The sequence below is a fragment of the Haliotis rufescens genome, unplaced genomic scaffold (genome assembly GCF_023055435.1).
Source record: "Haliotis rufescens isolate VD_foot unplaced genomic scaffold, xgHalRufe1.0.p SCAF_13, whole genome shotgun sequence".
NCBI classification, from domain to species: Eukaryota; Metazoa; Mollusca; class Gastropoda; order Lepetellida; family Haliotidae; genus Haliotis; species Haliotis rufescens.
In genome coordinates, this window is record NW_025963813.1 from 39,115,227 (window position 1) to 39,136,020 (window position 20,794).

Consider the following 20,794-nt stretch of genomic DNA (forward strand, 5'->3'; position numbering starts at 1 on the left):
TGTATTTTTATATTTGTATCATTTTGCAAATGTTACAGAGACCTGAAAAGGGATATATAATAATGTATAGACGCTATTCTTAAAGTAAGAATATGTTAGATTTATTGCACACAAGAGGATAATCATATTTCATGACACTATTCAACGTCGAAGTCAACGATATTTGTGTATGTTATTGCTACATGACACGGATACGTCATGATAAAGCAATTAGAAATTGGCATTTGATGATATAAGATAGCTACGCGATAAATCACAAAGGACAAAGAAGGAAGCGATATTTATTTCACGATAAAACATTGTTCTATCATGACGTCATTTATTGAGATTCGAACATGCACTCGCAACTTGAAAAGTAAAATTTGTAAATTTGACCATATTTTTGAGAGGTATGTGTCTAGTAAGTTGTTCCCAATAAATGTTGCTGGAGAATCCGAAAGTGAGAGTGATATGACAATCGGTATTGGGAGAAAAGGTACAGATGATTGACGAGAAAATTGTGAGAATATGCGGGACCAAACTCAAATCCTAAAATGGATTTATCTAGCATGGCCGCTGTCGGATTCTATTCAAGGAATCATCATTATTTAAGTACGGGTAAATATTGTAAAGCGTGTATTTTTTCCTAATTTAACACCCTTAAAGAGGCTGTACGTAATGTTGATATCTCATATAGAAATAAACGAGTCTCGGTCGTTGTTTATCGTACAATAAACAACTCCCACTCGTCGTTTGTTTCTTAATTACATGACCATATACACTAACATTATATCTTTTCATGTTTATCGGTCAACAAAAGCGACATAAGCATTTCCATTATCATGAGAAACCCTTGCCAAACGTAGCGCCAACTGCACCATTGCGACAACATCAGGAGCATGTGTCATGATTCATCATAATAAATGATGACATTGGATGCTCGCAAAAACGCGAGCTCATTCCGATCCACTAGTGGCACCCGCCACAAACACATCCAAAGGCAAGCCAATTGTTCACCCGAAAAGGCAGAGAATTGCATCTGACATCATTTTTTTCATTGATACGTCAAACCTGGAAATGCCGTCTAAACGACCAACACAAAGCCCAAGCCAGGACCCAAATCCTTCAAACCCGGCCAAAGTTCTGTTAATTACATACATTTCCCCCTAACCTTAAATAATCTATACTAGTTCTGAAGTAAATCGTATTTACCCGTATGAATCGTCTTATGTTATTTATTGCCGATAAACAGAATATGCACACTTTCTGAAAGTACTGTGTGATAAGTCACGCACCAAACCTATACTCTCGATATACATGCTGCTCTTACTTAAAAAAGAATATTGGGTTGACAAGATACGTATATTAAAGTACCATGCTTTCCTGATGTGCTCTCATTCTAATTTGAAATAATGGCATAAATAGTTACCACTCATCTTTCAATATTTTTCAAGGATGGGTTAATCACAAACATATTTGAATATGTACAACATCTATACTTACTTATCTTTATACTTAAAGGCATCAGGTTTGTCTGTCATAAGACGCCGAAACAAATATGTCCAACACAGCCCAATATTTGGCTCTTGGCTCCTTGTTCTTATATTTTATAAGTATTGTTTAAACAACTGTTTTTTTTCTGTAAAATATGTTCATTTCAGAAATTAGATGTTATTCTAGCATCAGGTCTGTGGTACGTTTACTGCATCAGCATTACATTAAAACGATATTACATTATATAAATCCACACAGAGGAAATGCTTAACATTTATCTTTTAAGGAAGAGTGCAGGACGCCTTGCTTTTTACATGTAAATGTGGACATATATGTATGGACATTTGGATGATACAGATATATACCTCCTTAAAAATAGTGTTCGTAGATGACTGTAGAAAATGAAATAATTATGTGAGTAATCGGGTTAATACCACGTTCAGCAATATTTAGCCATATTGCGATATTGGTTTCCAACATACAAGTCGGACCATGAAATTATGACTTGAATTTGGACCTGGCTTTCTGGTGTGATTTAACACCCCAGAATCTCCGGTAGAAAAAGGGCTCAAAGCACGAATTAAGATCACGAGATGATACTGATGTATGCATCTGGACATATATTTGCGTAGTATTACTACCTTAATTCATCAGTATATATGTATTTTGCATAAAAGGATATTATAGGATCGACGCTGACATGACACATATCGACACGAGAAATTATATTTAAATTTAAAAGGAGCCCAAGTGGGATAGAAATTTGAGTCTGAACCTGTTAAACAAGGCTTGTTTCATTTTGGGCCATAGCATTGCCGCAAGGCCTGGGCGGAAGGGAACACCTGTTTGCACCCATCAGCTACCAATCACGACTTCTCTCTCCAAACGAAAACAAAATACGAAAAATGTCGGAAGTGTATCCTTCTAATTTTCTATTTAGATACATGTTTTAACTTTAAAGTAATTTTATGTATATCATGTATTATTGGTATCTGTGATACTGGTACCGTTTTGTTGCCATTGTGTAGCTTTTGTGGAGTTATTATGAATATCAAATACATGCCTTGAAATATGGACTTGTGAAAGAACTCATCATTGAATCATTTGCATTTAAATTAATGCATATACCATTTACTTGGCGTGTATGGACATATTATCCATCTACTTATACACACTTATTATGGACATATACAAAATTTCATTCTGCCTTATTATTTAAAAAAATACCCGTGAAGATCCGGGTTAGAATAGGCATTCAACAACCCATGCTTGTACGAAGGCGACTTGGGTCGCTGACTTGGTTGATGCATGTCATCGTATCCCAAATGCGTAGATCGGTGCTCTTGATGATAATGACTAAATTGTTTGGTCCAGACTGGATTATTTACGAACCACCGTCATATAGCTGGAATATTGCTGAGTGCGGCGTTAAACAACAAACAATCAAACAAAATCTATATAATTATTAAACACCTTCCAACAATGAGAAATTAAACTTATATTTTCTAAATATTCTGTTATATTTATAACATAATTTGATTCATAATTTAATTACTGCGTTGCTTTCTTCCCTGTCATTCAATGTGCATGTTCAAACCCCTAAACTTTTAATATTTCATTTTTCATAAATGGCTACGTTAGTGCGTTGCCTAGATCTCTCGTTACCTATCCACAAGAATAGATTAAAATAATTTTTTACTATCATATTTCTGTTTATCTATTTCATAATACAAAATTGATAATTCATTTATAATAGTATAGATCATATTCGTGTATATCACTATCTGATGCTAAGGTTTTATTTCAGAAAATATAATTAATTCAAAATGTAGAAAGATACACAATTTGCCATTATTTGACTTTTAAACTGTACAAAGTATGATATAATGATCAGAATGCCTGTAACGGGTGGTATTTAAGAAAGAAATATTTTTCAGATATGCCCTTCAGTAGTATTATTGCATATCTCCAGAGAGAGGTTTACATTGTAGTTCTCATTATTTGTGGATAATTAAAAAAGCCACATAGAAAATATATATGCTACCATGACGAAAGAATACAGAGTATACATAACTCGCAATTCTATATATTCAGCAAACAGCCCAAAACCGAAACTCCACAACATATCCGATTACACTGATTAAGGCTGTCCCAGTTCTCCATGCGATACTGACGCCCGTTCGTCTCCCAGACCATACAGAATAAATTTAAAAGGAATCCAGCTCAAGTCTAGAACGATTTGGCAAGCCTAGATTGCCTTAATTCTATCCATGAAAGTAAGTATTAATAAAAAAAATATTGTTCTTGTCTGCTTCAGATTATATTTTGTAGATACTTATTTTAACTAGGAAAATTGTACTGACACCGGCGCTGTCCCTATTGAAGCTATCCATAAGAATTTCGAATTGCCGTCCATTATTCGATGTCAATACATCGATGACAAGTGAGGATATCATAAAGTAATCGTTGATGCCGCGCTACACTTTGATAAAAATTATAATCAAGTTGACTGGTGTGTACATTACTACAGTGAACATGTACATGATCATGCCCTAATAATCAAATGCCGTAATGTAAAATACTAATTAATTATTGTGTGATGAATTTAACTGGATCAGTGGTAACATGTGATATTAATATTCCATCAATTTCTTTCCTGGTTGGTCCATCCATGTCTACAAAATGAAAATAATACAATTAAAATGGAGCATAGAACAATTCTTAATTTCAGGCTAGAGCTGTGGAAATCTAGACTTTCCCAATCATTATAGACTTGAGTTGGTCTCATGTTTAACATTATTCTCTTGGGTCAACGTCACAGCTCATACCATACACTAACAAGACCAGCTTGCCCCCCGCCGGAGCTCCCGGATTTTGGTTATATCATCTAACATGGCCAACTCTGCTCTTAAGTAAACAAGAACCTAATCAGCGAGGGGTCCTTTATCATCCCTATGTGGCTGCTTATAACAATCTGATATCTTTTCCCAAAGACCTGGTTAATAATATATTTTCTGCTGAATATTCGAAACAAATAGAGTGAGTTGGTACTACATGTACATATGTATACGGTTCTATTTTAAATGACTGCAGCGCTCCATTATAAAAACAATTTGTTTTAACGCCGCTCTCAGCAGTATTCCAGTGATATATGACGGCGGTCTGTTGTATATGAAATATATGCAAATTGAATCTTGAATCTTGAAAGGTGTAACATTTCCGCAAATAAGTATCACATGCAGTATACAGTATATCAACTGCAATATACTGTATACAACATTCAGTATACAGTGTGTCGCGAGCTCTGCGCTGGGCTGGAGCACACATTTCCTACACCTCTCCCTTCGGCAAACACATCACTAGGGTTGAAACGAGGTCACAGGTCAGGCGTGCACTCGTCAGTTGTCTAATACGGTCAAGAGTAAGATCTTCCGGAAGACCACTGCACTGGAGGTATGTGGATTATTGAGGAGGTACTACGTGTTTGGAACTGGGAGTTGAACACTAAGCACTTTTAGAGAAGAGCTCACAATAAAACGTTATGGACTCGCGGACGGACTTGTGTTTTCATTTCAAGACAGACAGACAGACAGACAATAATTTATTTGCGTCTCACCCATAAGGTACATTGTACAGTTTGCATATAAATCAAAACTCGTTAAAACTTACGGCCAGTCGTAAAACGACTTATGAGAGAGGATAAGATCATAAAACCAACTTATATACTAAAATGAATATACATACAATATATACATCATGAATATAAAATAGATCGGCGAGCGCACTTCTGTGGCAGCGACTCAGTGGTTTCTTAACATAATCTTCCGTATCGTAATGGTGTTTGAAACGCCTGTAGGTTCTCAGTTTATTTCTTCCCCTCGCCCCTTGTATTGACTGTAGCTTGTCCCACCACTTTGTTTTATACACTGACATCAGTCTTCCTCTTACTGCCGCGGCAAGGGGCAAGACGTACATTTATCAGGTTGAACTTCCTAACTGTAACAATAACTGAACTTTACGCCTTTTATACACATTTGTGATGGGGCGACAATGCGACAACGAGACATATTTTGACCTTGAAAATGTCGCGTTACGGCATCGTCGCCCTTTTGTAAAATAAAGAAAAGAATTATCAAAGAACGACAATGCGAACACGCGACAATGCGACAAATGGCCAATTGTCGCGCTTTTGTTAATTTTGACACGTTTTGCTTGTTTTTGTAAAGGCGTCAATGCGACAATGCGACAAGAGACAATGTCCCTTCCATAGTAATCCGTGCAAATAAAACTGAGTAATGAAATAGAAGTTTGACATGCCAGTTAAAAGATAGAGTGTTGCAGCTTCTGATTTCATAGATCTTCAAGAAGGGTTATCAATAATGGGATGGGTGATGAGTTCAACTGCATACGCTGTGATTAACAATAATGCTCCGAGTCAATACATTTTGTCAAATGTATGACATGTATTACGTGAATGAACATATTGTTTATACTCGTCCATGTTTTTGACGGACAAAATAATTTACATGCTCGGTAAAACTGAGGACGGGCATTATTGTGTGTTTCCGTGCTTTGTTCAGGTGAACAATTGACTTGTCCTTGCATGTGTTTGTGACGGGTGCCACTTGTGTGGCAGGATACGCTCGACTTTTCCCGAACACCCATTGGATGACCTGAACCACTTCGGATTTTTATCCCACATCAGTCTGATACACCATGATATAACTGAAATACTGAAATACTGTACAGTTGAAAATGATGTTTAATGCGATGACCGTATTGTGTTACTGCAACTGTTCATATTTTGTGCAGTGATGTTATGTAATATGTAAAAGAAAGCATATTCAATTATCCAATTGATTTGAATAGAATATACTTGCGTCAGTGTATTTTATTAACGCCCCAAATCGTAATTTAAACACATAAAATAACAGATCACGCATGGTGCCTTGACTTACTACTAGATTTAATGGGCCACCCCGGAATAAAATAGTTCCCCCCAAACCGAGGAACATATGTTTTAGTATGTTTACAAGAAATATATTCCAAACAATATCCTCATTAGATGAGAAGATCTTTTACAGAATTACCTCAGTAAGTCAATTACAATGACAGAGCGTCGTAATACATTTACATCAAGTACAATTCGTCAAAATGGCCGACACGATAAACGTGACGGGAGATATTTCCGAAGTTGTTAATTAACCTGTGGCTATTTCAAACCTTTGGGATCACTGATCAATTGGCCGATCATTGAAAGGTGATTGTGAAGATGTGTCAAATAGATACTAAGGTAAATTCATAGATTTCTGTAAATTGTCACTGCGACAGTTTGGATTTGTTTTCGTGTTTTTTCTCTTTGGGATGGGTTGTAGCGAGGGTATCCTTAAATGGGCTTGCAACCACGCTTCTGTATGAATTAGTACCAGGGAATTCCAAGGGTTTTCCCCAGGAATGTGGAAGTAGTCAGTGTTTACGCCTTTTCAAGAATACAGTCACGTGAAGAACGTCATGTGACCGACCTCGCGTCCAAGTCGTATATCTTGTAAACTTCACATTAAAAAATTAGTTATTGTTATAACCAAATGAAACACAACCCATTATCCGATAGGGGTAACTGTACATAGCCGTTACCACAATAAACTTAGTAACATTGTTTGGTTTGACTTCTTGGCGCGTGTCTGAATTCCATTAACATGTAACATATCCTAAAACTAGCTTATCAGCAAATCTCGCTGCACTGCGCGCGACAGATACTAGAGCACGGCATGCCAGAAATACGAAACCTAAAGCGTCCGAAAGGAAGCCTTGGACATCACGTGCGTCGGGGGGACCAGCGCCATCTGATTGGCCGTTAACAGTTGTACAAGGCGGAGCAAAAAGCATCGTTTTTCCGTCCATTTTACGCTTGAAAAACTCGACCCTTTTCTGGACACTTTCTAGACGCTGACCAATTAATCAATTTTAATGAATTTTTAGTCGTTTTTCCGTCCAATGACCATATACGGAAAAAAACGACGTTTTCGTGTTTGCAGTGTCATATTTACAATTATAAACAAATACCTTGTATGTTCAACATTACCATAGGTTTGCTCAATTCATACCATTATGATATACTTGTTTTAAAATAAATTGTTATAATGAACCTCCTTTGTATTTTTAATTTACCTGTGGGTTTTGCACTTATTGTGCATATATTTTGAAGTTTGTGTACGGAGGCACGGTTGGCCCAATTGCCTCGGGCGCTGTATTCGCTACGCAGAGTTGTGTACCTTGGCACGCCAGAAACCTATGACAGTGTGTTCGAATTCCGGCTCGCCCCGATTATATTGTCAGCATTAATACCTTTGCTCGTTGGTTTCACCAAAGTGGTGAACGTCAAAGACCTGCATCATTTCGGGCTTTCCTCCCACGTCAAGCTGACACGGCATGATATAAGTGAAATACTATTCAAAGTGGCGTTAAACCCAACTCACCCATTACCCGTGTGTGCGGTTCCGTTTATTTACTTTAGGTTGTGTTGTGATTACTGCTCTGGTTTAGATTCGAAGTATGTTTAGAAGAATGTTACTAAGTTCAACCCAAATGTCGTGAATATATCATGCAACCGTATTACTGGTTGGGAAAATAATTGCAAACTACAGTCCATCCTGTTGATTTCCTATGCATCCAGCAGCAAAGCGCATACATGGTTGTCAAATCTTTGTCGAAATAACTGTCAAAGCAATAAACCATGCAGAACCGAAAACCGCCGCAAGAAACGGTATGAATCATGCATTACATAGAGTGAACTACTTGAACAATACTGTGCTCAACTCTGCACAGCAAGCACCATACATGTGATTATTATGACAACTAATTATAAATTTCTCATGTCAAACCCGTTGTTGTACATATGTTGTTGACGCGACTTAAACTTATGATCTCACACACTCATTCCTATTACTCGATTCCGGGGTAGAATAGGTCTTCAGCAACCCGTGCTTGCCGTAAAAGGTGACTATGCTTGTCGTAAAAGGCGGCTAACGGGATCGGGTGGTCAGGCTCGCTGACTTGGTTGATGCATGTCATCGATCCCAATTGCGTGGATCGATGCTCATGAAATTAATCACTGTATTGTCTGGTCCAGACTCGATTATTTACAGACCGCCGTCATATAGCTGGAATATTGTTGAGTGCGGCGTTAAAAAACCAACCAACCAACCAACCAACATGTGTTGTTTATTGAACAAAGTAATTCTTTAGAAGCCGGGTATTTAATCGAATTGAAAAATAAGTTGCAATTCCTCCCTGAAACCCTTCTCGCTGGCTGCCTGAATAGGCATACGATACATTGCAAAGGTAGTGCGCAATAGAGCTATTCGGGTAAGGGGGATAATCACTCACTCTCTGTGATACAGTTTAAGTAAGATACGAAGTTCAGCATTGGAAGGTCAGTGTGTGATAAAGCTCTATACTGCGCCTGTAGCAAAAGGATATATTCGCTAGTTTTTTTACGGTCTTGTTCTTACTTTGTACAGCCTGAATGGCTCCTGAAGGAGAGGCCACAACTCTTTAAAATGAAAAGTATCATTCTTCTTCCTTTTTGGGGGGCCCCGCGTGGCCCAGTCGTCTAAGGCGCCGCGATTCGCTGTGCAGAGTTGCGTACCTTGGACACGCCAGAAACCTATGATATGTTTCTAGGTTTGTCAGCACCATACCCGTGCTCGTGGGTTTCACCGAAGTAGTAAACGTCTGAGACCTGCATCACTTCGGGCTTTTCTCCCACATTAAGCTGTCACGCCGTGATATAACTGGAATAATGTTAAAAGCGGCGTTAAACCAAACTCACTCACTCACTCACTCTTCCTTTTTTGTGACCATGGCTGCATCGACGCCTTTAAGATGCCAGAAAAGACTCAATACATTGACTTTGGCATTTCGTTTGTTATTTTGTCATTAAATCCCGATTGCATTGATGTACACAACAGTCGAATCCAATTATTTTCTCTGGACATTCTATAAGGCCGACTGCATATAAGGCTATTGTATGTATGGTGTATTGTCACTAATATCCTAACTTTCATGCAAAAGATAGAGTGATTAACAGAATTCAAATGTTTGAGGACCGATTGCAAAGAGTTCTGTTCATGCTCGATCTTCTCTGGCTGACTTGATTCGATCATTTATTTCTGTTGTGTCTCTCAAACAAATCAATCCTCAAAGAGTACACTCAGTGCCAAATATGATGTTTTTCGCTTGGAATGTTATGTCTTCAAACGGATTTGTACAGTATGATTTAGCTGTAAAGTTCAGATTTGAATTCAGGATCAGTAATCAAACTACATGAAGAAATACCGCATTGAGATTGGATCGAAAGAAACATCCCCTCCAACTTAACTGAGCATTTTTTAAGATGTTTGAGTCATCGTTTTTAAAATAGAAGTAGCCTTCATGATGAACATACATGTAGGTCTATTTGAGGGTATCACGAAGGGCCACCCGAGGATAGCAATCTAAACCTTAGTGTGCAGTCCCGTCTGCTGCACAGTTTGGGCAGTTTTAATCTCTCGGCACATACAGTTTCTAGTTTCTTCGTTCAACAGTTTTCGTTAAACACGTGATTCTTAACACTGGCATGTAAAATGTGACTGTCTGATGACGGATGTGACCGTGGACCTTTCTGCTATTACTTGCGATGAATGTATTCATTCGTTTATGTGTTTGTTTACAAACATTATCAAGAAAAGATGCCTTCGAAATTATGTTTATTCATAAAAAACAAACGGATGTGGGATACATTTTCCCACTGGAACATCTAACATATTTCCTAATTTAAGGTAATCTTAAGGTACTTTTATGGCGCTCGGCGTTAAGGGGCTGAAACAAGGACTGGTCGGCTCGGTGTCAGTAAACTCTGTCTGAGTGGGGTATGTTAAACTGCGGCTTGGTATCTCAGTGAGCTGGCACTATAGATCAGCATCAGTCCGGACTAGTACAAGCAGCCGCACAAACACACAAACGTACATTCACGTCGCTATATAAGTGCAATTATCTTGGACGCGACGTTAAACCCCATTTCACCTCACCTGTGAGGTTACAATGTGCTAACGCAACCTCTCTCTACAGGAACAGGTAAGATTACCATGATCCATGAACAAAATCATGATGTGAGCCTGACTCACCAGTACGGCAGTAGCACATTGCCAAGCAACCAATAAAGAGCCGGGGTAGAATAGGTCTTCAGCAACCCATGCATGCTTGCCCTGAAAGGCGACTATGCTTGACGTAAGCATAAGGATCGGATGGTCAGGTTCGCTGAACTGGTTGATGCATGTTTGTTTATTCGTTGTCTAACGCCGCACGCAAACAACAAACCAGCCAGCCAGCCAGCCTTGCCAAGCTGTGTGTAGTCGCGGCAGCATATCAGGGATGTTATGGCATGCATGTGGGAAGTGGTTTGGCTGACGTCGCATTACAGGAGTACTGATATGCGGCGCCATGCAATTTATACTTCCTATTTTATGCAATTTGTATGAATGGTGGGTTCTTCCGGTAGGGCAGAACATGCTTCCCCTTTTCACCTAGTGTCATCACTGATTTTGTGTGACCCATTCATATACATTCCAAAGCTATTGTACCAAATGGAATCCTTTTCGGCAGAAATTCTAGGATGGTTATTCTCTTGCATTGACAGTTTACATTTTGCATACTTTTTATTCGTACAAACGTTTCTCTCCTTGTGAGAACGTTTGGAGCTAACATTGCTGATAATTCAATCAGCGATGGTAATACAAACAATTCCAGACTCATTCTCATTTCATATCAAACTATACACAGCTAGTGTCCACTAATAAATGTTTTCTCTTTCCTATTTTAGTGTGATGCACACTTTTATCCTCACGGCCTTACCCATATCTGATCACCAATCACAACAAATATCAATGAAGTATATTCAAGTTCAGCGAGTAGCTCTGTACTTGCAATTCACGCAAGATGCACATTTGTAACACTATTGCTGTGAAACTGATTACATGTTTGCTGATAATATCCTGCCAGCATCAATGATCACACTTAACATAAGTACAATGCAATCCCTTTCTGCTGAGGGTTCTAGGGGCATATGAATCAGTCTTAGAAGCTAATTGCAGCTTTGATCTTCTCCCAAAACTCCCTTTTATCATTTTCAACTGTTGGATACTTAATATAGGTGTCATAATTGATCTGGTCAAGGATATCTCTACTGAGGATTCTCGTGTCGGGTATGTCAGTATACCACAACACACACAGGACGTCTCTTCCAGTGTGGATGCTCTCCAGCTTAGCCATGTGGACTTCATAGTCACACCAGGCGCTCTTTGCAAAGTCCGGTGACAAAACAGCAATGGTCTTCCTGCTTGACTGAATAGCATTGATGATGTTGGCAGTAATGGCTTCCCCAACCATGAAATCACGGTGATGGATGCACAACCTCAAGCCATAGTGTCTCTCCAGTACAGTTCGCATGTCTTCGATAACGAACCCTCTGTCTCCATCAGCATAGGAAACAAAGGCATCATAAGTAAAATGGTCTTCACCTTCTCTCAGTCTCTGGTAGCCTCTGTACTTCCGTCTAGTGGTGTAGTATAGATAGCGCAGCTTCCATCGATATCGGTATACCATACCAGCTCCAAATATGAACATGGAAAATATTATTCCAACCACTGCTGAGGATATCAGAGGAATTACAATTTTACATCGTAGCCGGAGCTTCACTACAACATCTCCTATATCTAAAAATGTAATAATTTCCCCATTTGATAATCTGCATTGTGTACTGCCAGGTTCCTTTATGGAAATATATGGCCTGGTAATCCACTCTAATGAGTCCAGTGTGGGACAGTCACATTTCAAGATATTGCCCTTGATGCTTAGGTGAAGACTGTCGTTTCTATGAATCATTATTTGGTCAATTTGATTTGTTAGTTGTATTGGTATGTCTTCATATCTGTTTTCCGATATGTCTAAGGTATGGAGGTGCGTCATGTGGCTAATCTCAACAGTCCAAGAGGTCATCATGTTCCAACTTAAATCAAGAACCTGAAGTCTGGTAAGTCTCTTGAATATTGATGAAGGCAGTTCCCGAATAAGATTATTTGAGATTCTTAGTACTTCCAAGTTTGATTGGTTGAACAATATCTGCCCATTTCTGTCCGCTTGAAGAGCCACTGAGAGGTAATTTCTACTTATATTTAAGATTTTTAGGCCACTAGCAAACATGAAAAATGTGGGAGCTATATATGTACAGTAATTGTCAGAGAGATCCAGGTATTCAACTGTGTGAGATTCATGTAATGGCCCTATCCACCTTGTAAAGACATTGTGGGATAAATCGACTGTTCTAAGTTGGTTTCTATTGAAGTTAAGCTCACCAATGTGATAGTTCAATTTACTGTTGCTAACATTTGCATATGTTACATTTGGAGGTAGCAGTATTTTAATACTTAAGTCAATGATTATGTTTTTTTCATATTCTGCATTGTAATAATAACTATTATGATAGTTCCAGCACAAAGAGCTATTGGTACATTCTGCCTCACAGGCACGCGTGCATATTCGTGAATATTGAACCACTGGTTGAGCCTCAGATGAAGGCAGCCTAGGATTCTCGGAGGGAGTTGGAACTGTACCAGAATCAACAAGAGGGATATTAGATGCGTCCTGGTTTTCAACATAGATTTTACGTAAATTTGTCAGTTCATTCAGACTCAGGAGATAGGATCCAAATGTCACTCTGTTGTGTTTCATGGATACCAGTTCCACAGTTTTTAAAAGTCTGATGCATTCCTGATCGATCAGTTCCACTCTGTTTGAATCTATATAGATCTCCTTTACATTAAGATCAGTGAAATACCTCATATTGTGATGCTTTATGTGAACTCCTATGGCAAATGTTGTCACAATCCTGTTGATCTTTAATACTCTTAGAGATGAAAACCGAAGCCCATATCCAGCTTCACCAAGGCTATCAAATCCTAGATACTGATTGTTGGAGATGTCTAGAGTATCAATATGCCTCAGTGGCCAAAATGCACTTGTTTCAATAGAGTAGATTCCACATTTGCTGATGTCCAGGTACCTGACAGACGGAATGTGAAGGAAAGATGTATTCAGCAGCTTTTGAATTGAACAGTAGCCCCTTTCCCCTGATACCGTAAGCTTAGTAAGATTCTTCAGTTTCGAAAATCCATTCCCAAACGTGGCATTACGTACACCATCAATGACAAGTGTCCGAAGAGCAGTAAGATCGCTCAGAGCTTTATCTGGGTACACTGAATCTGCGACCTTGCTGTTCTGTCCAATGTTCAGAGTATGCAATCTTTTCTGCTGTCTGAATATCCCGTCTGGATATGCTGTCTCGTTTAGCGGAAGATTGTTTCCATGGAGACTCAGTTGTAGCAGGTTTGTAGCTCCGATAAAAGTGCCCACTTGCAAACTTTTTAGTTGATTGAAGGATAGGTCAAGATGTTCCAATATGGTGAACCGTTGAAACCAACGACCTGACAGAGGATTAATTCTGTTATGAGACAAACACAGGTATGATACTGAATTTGGAATCCTTTCGGGGATGTAAGATAGATCTTTGTCCGAACAATTGGCGATAATTTTTCCATTTGATGCCACACTACACACACAAGGCTTGCAGCTGATGTTGAGATGTCCTCCTTCAGACAGAGTCAGGCAGCCAAGGAACAGACACAGGACGCAAAGTAGCATCTTAGCTGAAATCAAAAAGCAAATTAAAGCTGTCAATACTAATATGAGATGTACCCCATAATGTGTTCGTTTGTTATCTAGGATGCTCCGTTATAAATGTGGTTCTGTCATATGTTATATAATACACTAAGTTTTTGTCATATTGCGGCAAAACCACGGAGAAGACGCCAGAAATGGGCTTCTCAGATTACATCCATGTGGGATAATCGAACCTGAGGCTTCTGCATGACGGGTGAACGCTTTAACCACTGTGCTACCCTAACACCATATTGTGTTGTAACTCGAATCTGATCAAGCACAAACATAATAATACGAGTAAAACTGGATAAATATATATATATAACACGTTCCATTTTAATTCTGGAAACCCAAAAGTCCAGAAACTATACAGTCTTTACCCAGTCTCGGTCAAAGGTATTTACAAAAATAAACATGCTGTTTCCAAGGAAGAAAAAATGTGGATACATGTTTTACACATTTTCGTTCATATGTGGATATATTAAGCACAAAGACACAAAAAATGTTTATGAAAGATGAATTAGTGCCTTGATATATTCAACGAGATGTGTATCATCGTCTAATGGGGTCATTCTATAAAAGTATGTTTGGAGGAGATATCAAAGGAGCCGCCCAATATACACAGTGTCGTCCGGTGAACTACCACCCCACCCTGTCCATAAGAGTTATGTAATCGGTACACAAATATATTTGATGCGGTGTCAGTGTGGAAGGAGTTTGAATTACGTCCGCCACTGGCCACAGAAATCCTCAAAGTATAGTAACAATCAAGAAGGTCAATGCCGTACTAATTACCTAGTGACGCACGTAACACCGACTGTCAATCTGTCTGCTACAGCAACCATACCATCATCCCTGTCACAACTGGCATATTGACGGCTTATTCAAAATGTTAATTGTAGAAACGTCGTTAAGAGACTAATGTATGTCGTATACAGTCCTCATATTTGATTTAAAAAAGTAAGTACGTCAACTGGGAATTCAACTGGATGTTACCTTCCTTATATCAGCTAACAGCCCTGTTTGTGAAAATATGTACTAGACATAAGATTTAAAGACTAATAAAATCAATTGTAAGACCGCATAGACCATAAAACCGAATTAAATATGTCTTGGTATCATCTCTTGTGTATTAGATGATGGTAATGACCTGGAATGTTATAACGTTACATTAGGACGGAGAAACATTAAAGTGTTTTATAATCCTTGGGAACATGAGCCAAAAGATGTAGCAACATAAACATGCATGGAATAGGGAAAATGGTGAAAACAAACTGAAATAGATTTTAATAAAACATTATTGTACTAAACAACTTGCAAAAGCGGTGCCCAAAGTTGTTTGACCGTGTTATGTGTGTTGTAGACTGACGAATAGCAAGTAATTGTCATGCTGTGCGCATGGTCCCATATACAAATTCAGAAATACATCCGGTATGAAACTGAGAACTAAGATGCCAAGTACAACCTGCATTAACACACGGAAGCAATATACTTGTGTGTATGCCCTATCCTCTGAAAAATGTATCACTAAAGTATTTGCATTGTAATAAATATAGTAATGATAAAACTTGATAATTTGGTAGGTCTCCGACAGATATGATTTTCAGGGTTTTTTACACCTTTGATTGATACGGATTACGTACCTGTAGTCTAGTCACTGTCTCTAGCGTATCTGCTTGTTAGAAATGTCAAATGTCCTGTTATAGCACTGTTCCTAAAATAAGGCAGTTTTTTTTTTCGGGTATAAATAGTTCATTCGTCCTGTCACGCAGGCATTTTTACTTGATCGACTGATTCACACAAACAATTCCGGCAGAGGGTTTTGTATTTTGTTACATACATGAATTGTTAATTGTAGAAGATGCTTACATCACTGTATCTCAGAACGCAAATCTGATAATATTCAAACATGTAATTAGTACACAGTTAATTGTTACATTATACTTACCGCCAAAAGAAACGCGAGCCATAGAAAGATATAAAGAGAAGTATGTATTTTAAGAGTGAGTGAGTGAGTGAGTGAGTTGGGTTTAACGTCGCTTTTAACAGTATTCCAGTTATATCGCGGCGTGTCAGCTTATTGTAGGAGGAAAGCCCGAAGTGATGCAGGTCTCAGACGTTTACCACTTCGGTGAAACCAACGAGCACGGGTATGTACTTTAAGAAGAAATGTTTCAAATGTGTACCACTTAATGGCAAAACTTACAATCAGTCAAGTGTTACCACAGTGTCTTGTCGTAAGAGGCGACAATGCTTGTCGTAAAAGGCGACTAACGGGATCGGGTGGTCAGGCTCGGTGACTTGGTTGATGCAGGTCAACAATCTCAATTGTGTGGATCGATGCTCATGATATTAATCAATGGATTATTTACAGACCGCCGCCATATAGCTTGAATATCGCTGAGTGCGGCGTTAAACAACAAACAGCCAACCTTTTTTGAGGAGGTACACATAAACTGACCATTGTTATGAGTGAGGGAGTTTAATTTTAATTCACGTCGGCATTAATAAATCTTTTTTTTAAAACTGTCGCTGAAGGACAGTATAATAACTACCAATATTTCACAGATTGATTTAAAACTAGTTGTAGAAAATTAAAAATATCTTATTACTGGACAACGACACGATATAAAAATAAGGGGTTCAGATCACGAGCAACCATGGTGGGGTCAGACTATTGTTATTTCTCGTGATACATTTCCCTTCTTCCTAACTTTCCTCCCAGGGCTCGTTGTCTCTAAAGATAGATACACCGGACATTCCTCACACAGTTTCCATTTTGCTGTTGGTTGTATGACAAGCAGGTGTTTTACGTTACGTTCTTTGTACATATTTGTAACTTTAGATAGCTTGTTGAATTTCTTCCTTTAAGGAAGTTCTTTGCCGTCGACGCATGGCAGGAATACTGCACAAAACACATTATTTTATCTGTAAATTGTGTGAGTGGCTGCTGCTACAGGTAAGGCATGCCATGCTTTTTCTTCGAGAACTGACCGCCTTCGTGGTCTAGAGGTAGAACGTCCGCCCGGAGAGAGGATGGCCCGGGGTTCGTTCCCTGGCCGCGTCATACCAAAAGACGTTAAAATATGGCACTTGTTGTTACCCTGTCTGGCGCTCGGCATTAAAGGGCTAAAACAAGGACTGGTCGGCTCGGAGTCAGTGTACTGTGTCTGAGTGGGGTATTCATGTTAAACTACGGCATGGTATCTCAGTGGTCTAGCATTACAAATTGGCATCAGTCCGGACTAGTACTAGTAGCCACACACACACACACACACGCACACACACACACACACACACACACACACACACACACACACACACACACACACACACACACACACACACACACACACACACACACACACACACACACACACACACACACACACACGTGCATGCACCTCGCTATATAAGTGCAATAATCTTGGACGCGACGTTAAACCCAAATATACTACACCTAACCTTCGAGAACATTCGAGAGCACCTGTGTCCTCTCGTGATTTGTCGGATAATCATGACGGGTTATTCTCTGGCGTTAAAGTTTTATGTTTCCTCAAATTATTAACCTGTATGCAAGTCATCCAGTAAATGACTGGACTAAATATATCTCGCGGAACCATCGCCTTCGCGGAACACGCAATCTACTGGTGTCGTGATTCATTGAGTTGCCTGTTCCGAGAAGCATAGGGGACTTTGGGGTAGCCTTGTTGTTAAAGCGTTCGCTCGTCACGCCGAAGACCCGGGTTCGATTCCCGACATTGGTACAATGTGTGAAGCCCATTTCTAGTGGCCCCAACCGTGATATTGCTGGAATAATTCTAAAAGCGGCGTACAATATAAAACTCACTCACTCCGACACTCCGAGAATCATGGGCTCCTGGGGGCTAACTTAAACCAGGAGTACCCATATATATACCGACATCTCTACCGTCAAAAGTTTCAGGACAATATATCACAAAATGAAAGCAAATATCATCTGAAATTTCCTGAAACAACAATAAGTGAAATGTTGAACTTCGACACAGAAAACACCCTTGTGAATTAAGGAATAGGAATTGTAGTCAGGACTTGTGCGCCCGTCCTGTTTCTTTAAGCAAATGAAATTCAGTTCTCTCCAATAATTATTCTTGGCCTATTAGTGCCATATATGTGCTTGTGGTTTTCACTGACGTGTCAAACATGTCTGCGCTTTGCGTGATATAACTATGCTTTTCTTAAGAGGCGACTAACGGGATGGGGTGGTCAGGCTCTCTGACTTGGTTGATGCATGTCATCGATCCCAATTGCGTGGATCGATGCTGATGATATTAATCACTGGATTGTCTTGACCAGACTCGATTATTTACAGACCGCCGTCATATAGCTGCAATATTGCTGAGTGCGGCGTTAAACAACAAACAAACATCACTAACGTTTAACAAAGAGGCTGTCTACTGATATTGAATAAATAATATAATATGAAATATAAACAAATTCTCACCTGCAACTTGTGATTCAACACCCAGTCAAACAGCAGGCACAGTTAGGCGTAGTTGTGATGGAGGGAGTCGCGGCGTCTACTATATACATATTATCATGCACATCCAGGACAGATCACATGACACCGCATATCCGTAGCCGGAACACACTCCTTGTGGGTTATTCCCATCAAAACGCCGTTGCATTATGGGCAGTTGAGGATGAGAAGAACTGGGCTTTTCCTTGGCTTCTCGTGTGAGCATATTGCAGTTATGTTACAGAGCAGAGTGTAGTTTACTGATGATTTAAACAGACACAACTTTTCGCGGTTGCCATGTATGCCTGGTTTCGGTCTTCGGATGTATCTTCAAATATGTATACTTTCTTTAACAGTTCTAAAAAGCTTGAACTCCAGAATGTGAGAACACAGCTGCTAACTATTCCACCTCAAGAAGTCCATAAGACATCTTACCACAGCGAGCACAGAACATCAAACAAATCACAACGTACAAAATGAATACACAATGCTCGTGTGGGTGATTAAATCCCAATGTATACTTTCTTTAACAGTTCTAAAAAGCTTGAACTCCAGAATGTGAGAACACAGCTGCTAACTATTCCACCTCAAGAAGTCCATAAGACATCTTACCACAGCGAGCACAGAACATCAAACAAATCACAACGTACAAAATGAATACACAATGCTCGTGTGGGTGTTTAAATCCCAATGTATACTTTCTTTAACAGTTCTAAAAAGCTTGAACTCCACAATGTGAAAACACAGCTGCTAAATATTCCACCTCAAGAAGTCCAGTAGACATCTTACCACAGCGAGCACAAAACATCAAACAAATCACAAAGTACAAAATGAATACACAATGCTCGTGTGGGTGATTAAATCCCAATGTATACTTTCTTTAACAGTTCTAAAAAGCTTGAACTCCAGAATGTGAGAACACAGCTGCTAACTATTCCACCACAAGAAGTCCAGTAGACATCTTACCACAGCGAGCACAGAACATCAAACAAATAACAACGTACAAAATGAATACACAATGCTCGTGTGGGTGATTAAATCCCAATGTATACTTTCTTTAACAGTACTAAAAAGCTTGAACTCCAGAATGTGAGAACACAGCTGCTAACTATTCCACCTCAAGAAGTCCATAAGACATCTTACCACAGCGAGCACAGAACATCAAATAAATCACAACGTACAAAATGAATACACAATGCTCGTGTGGGTGATTAAATCCCAATGTATACTTTCTTTAACAGTTCTAAAAAGCTTGAAGTCCAGAAAGTGAGAACACAGCTGCTAACTATTCCACCTCAAGAAGTCCATAAGACATCTTACCACAGCGAGCACAGAACATCAAACAAATCACAAAGTACAAAATGAATACACAATGCTCGTGTGGGTGATTAAATCCCAATGTATACTTTCTTTAACAGTTCTAAAAAGCTTGAACTCCAGAATGTGAGAACACAGCTGCTAACTATTCCACCTCAAGAAGTCCAGTAGACATCTTACCACAGCGAGCACAGAACATCAAACAAATCACAAAGTACAAAATGAATACACAATGCTCGTGTGGGTGATTAAATCCCAATGTATACTTTCTTTAACAGTTCTAAAAAGCTTGAACTCCAGAATGTGAGAACACAGCTGCTAACTATTCCACCTCAAGAAGTCCATAAGACATCTTACCACAGCGAGCCCAGAACATCAAACAAATCACAAAGTACAAAATGAATACACAATGCTCGTGTGGGTGATTAAATCCCAATGTATACTTTCTTTAACAGTTCTAAAAAGCTTGAACTCCAGAATGTGAGAACACAGCTGCTAACTATTCCACCTCAAGAGGTCCAGTAGACATCTTACCACAGCGAGCACAGAACATCAAACAAATCACAACGTACAAAATGAATACACAATGCTCGTGTGGGCGATTTAAACATTATGAAACGTCTTTTGTATAGGGCAAATAAAATGCTCCCATCAACAGAACAATCGTCATCTGTACGGGTTGAAATGTTTACTTGACAGTCACAAACCATTGGTGCTTAACCGTTTCGATCAACCAATTTCAGAGTTAACATG

General features: G+C 39.1%; 1 protein-coding gene across 1 annotated transcript; it reads right to left on the reverse strand.

The window, feature by feature from the left end:
- Window positions 1–11,149: 11,149 nt before the first annotated feature.
- LOC124116526 (toll-like receptor 4) lies at window positions 11,150–18,772 on the reverse strand. Its single transcript, XM_046477883.2, has 2 exons — window positions 18,710–18,772; window positions 11,150–14,213 (listed from the first exon to the last, which is right to left on the reverse strand). Exon 2 carries the CDS (start codon window positions 14,206–14,208, stop codon window positions 11,587–11,589), a length of 2,622 nt encoding a protein of 873 aa, XP_046333839.2. The 5' UTR covers window positions 14,209–14,213; window positions 18,710–18,772; the 3' UTR covers window positions 11,150–11,586.
- Window positions 18,773–20,794: the final 2,022 nt, after the last annotated feature.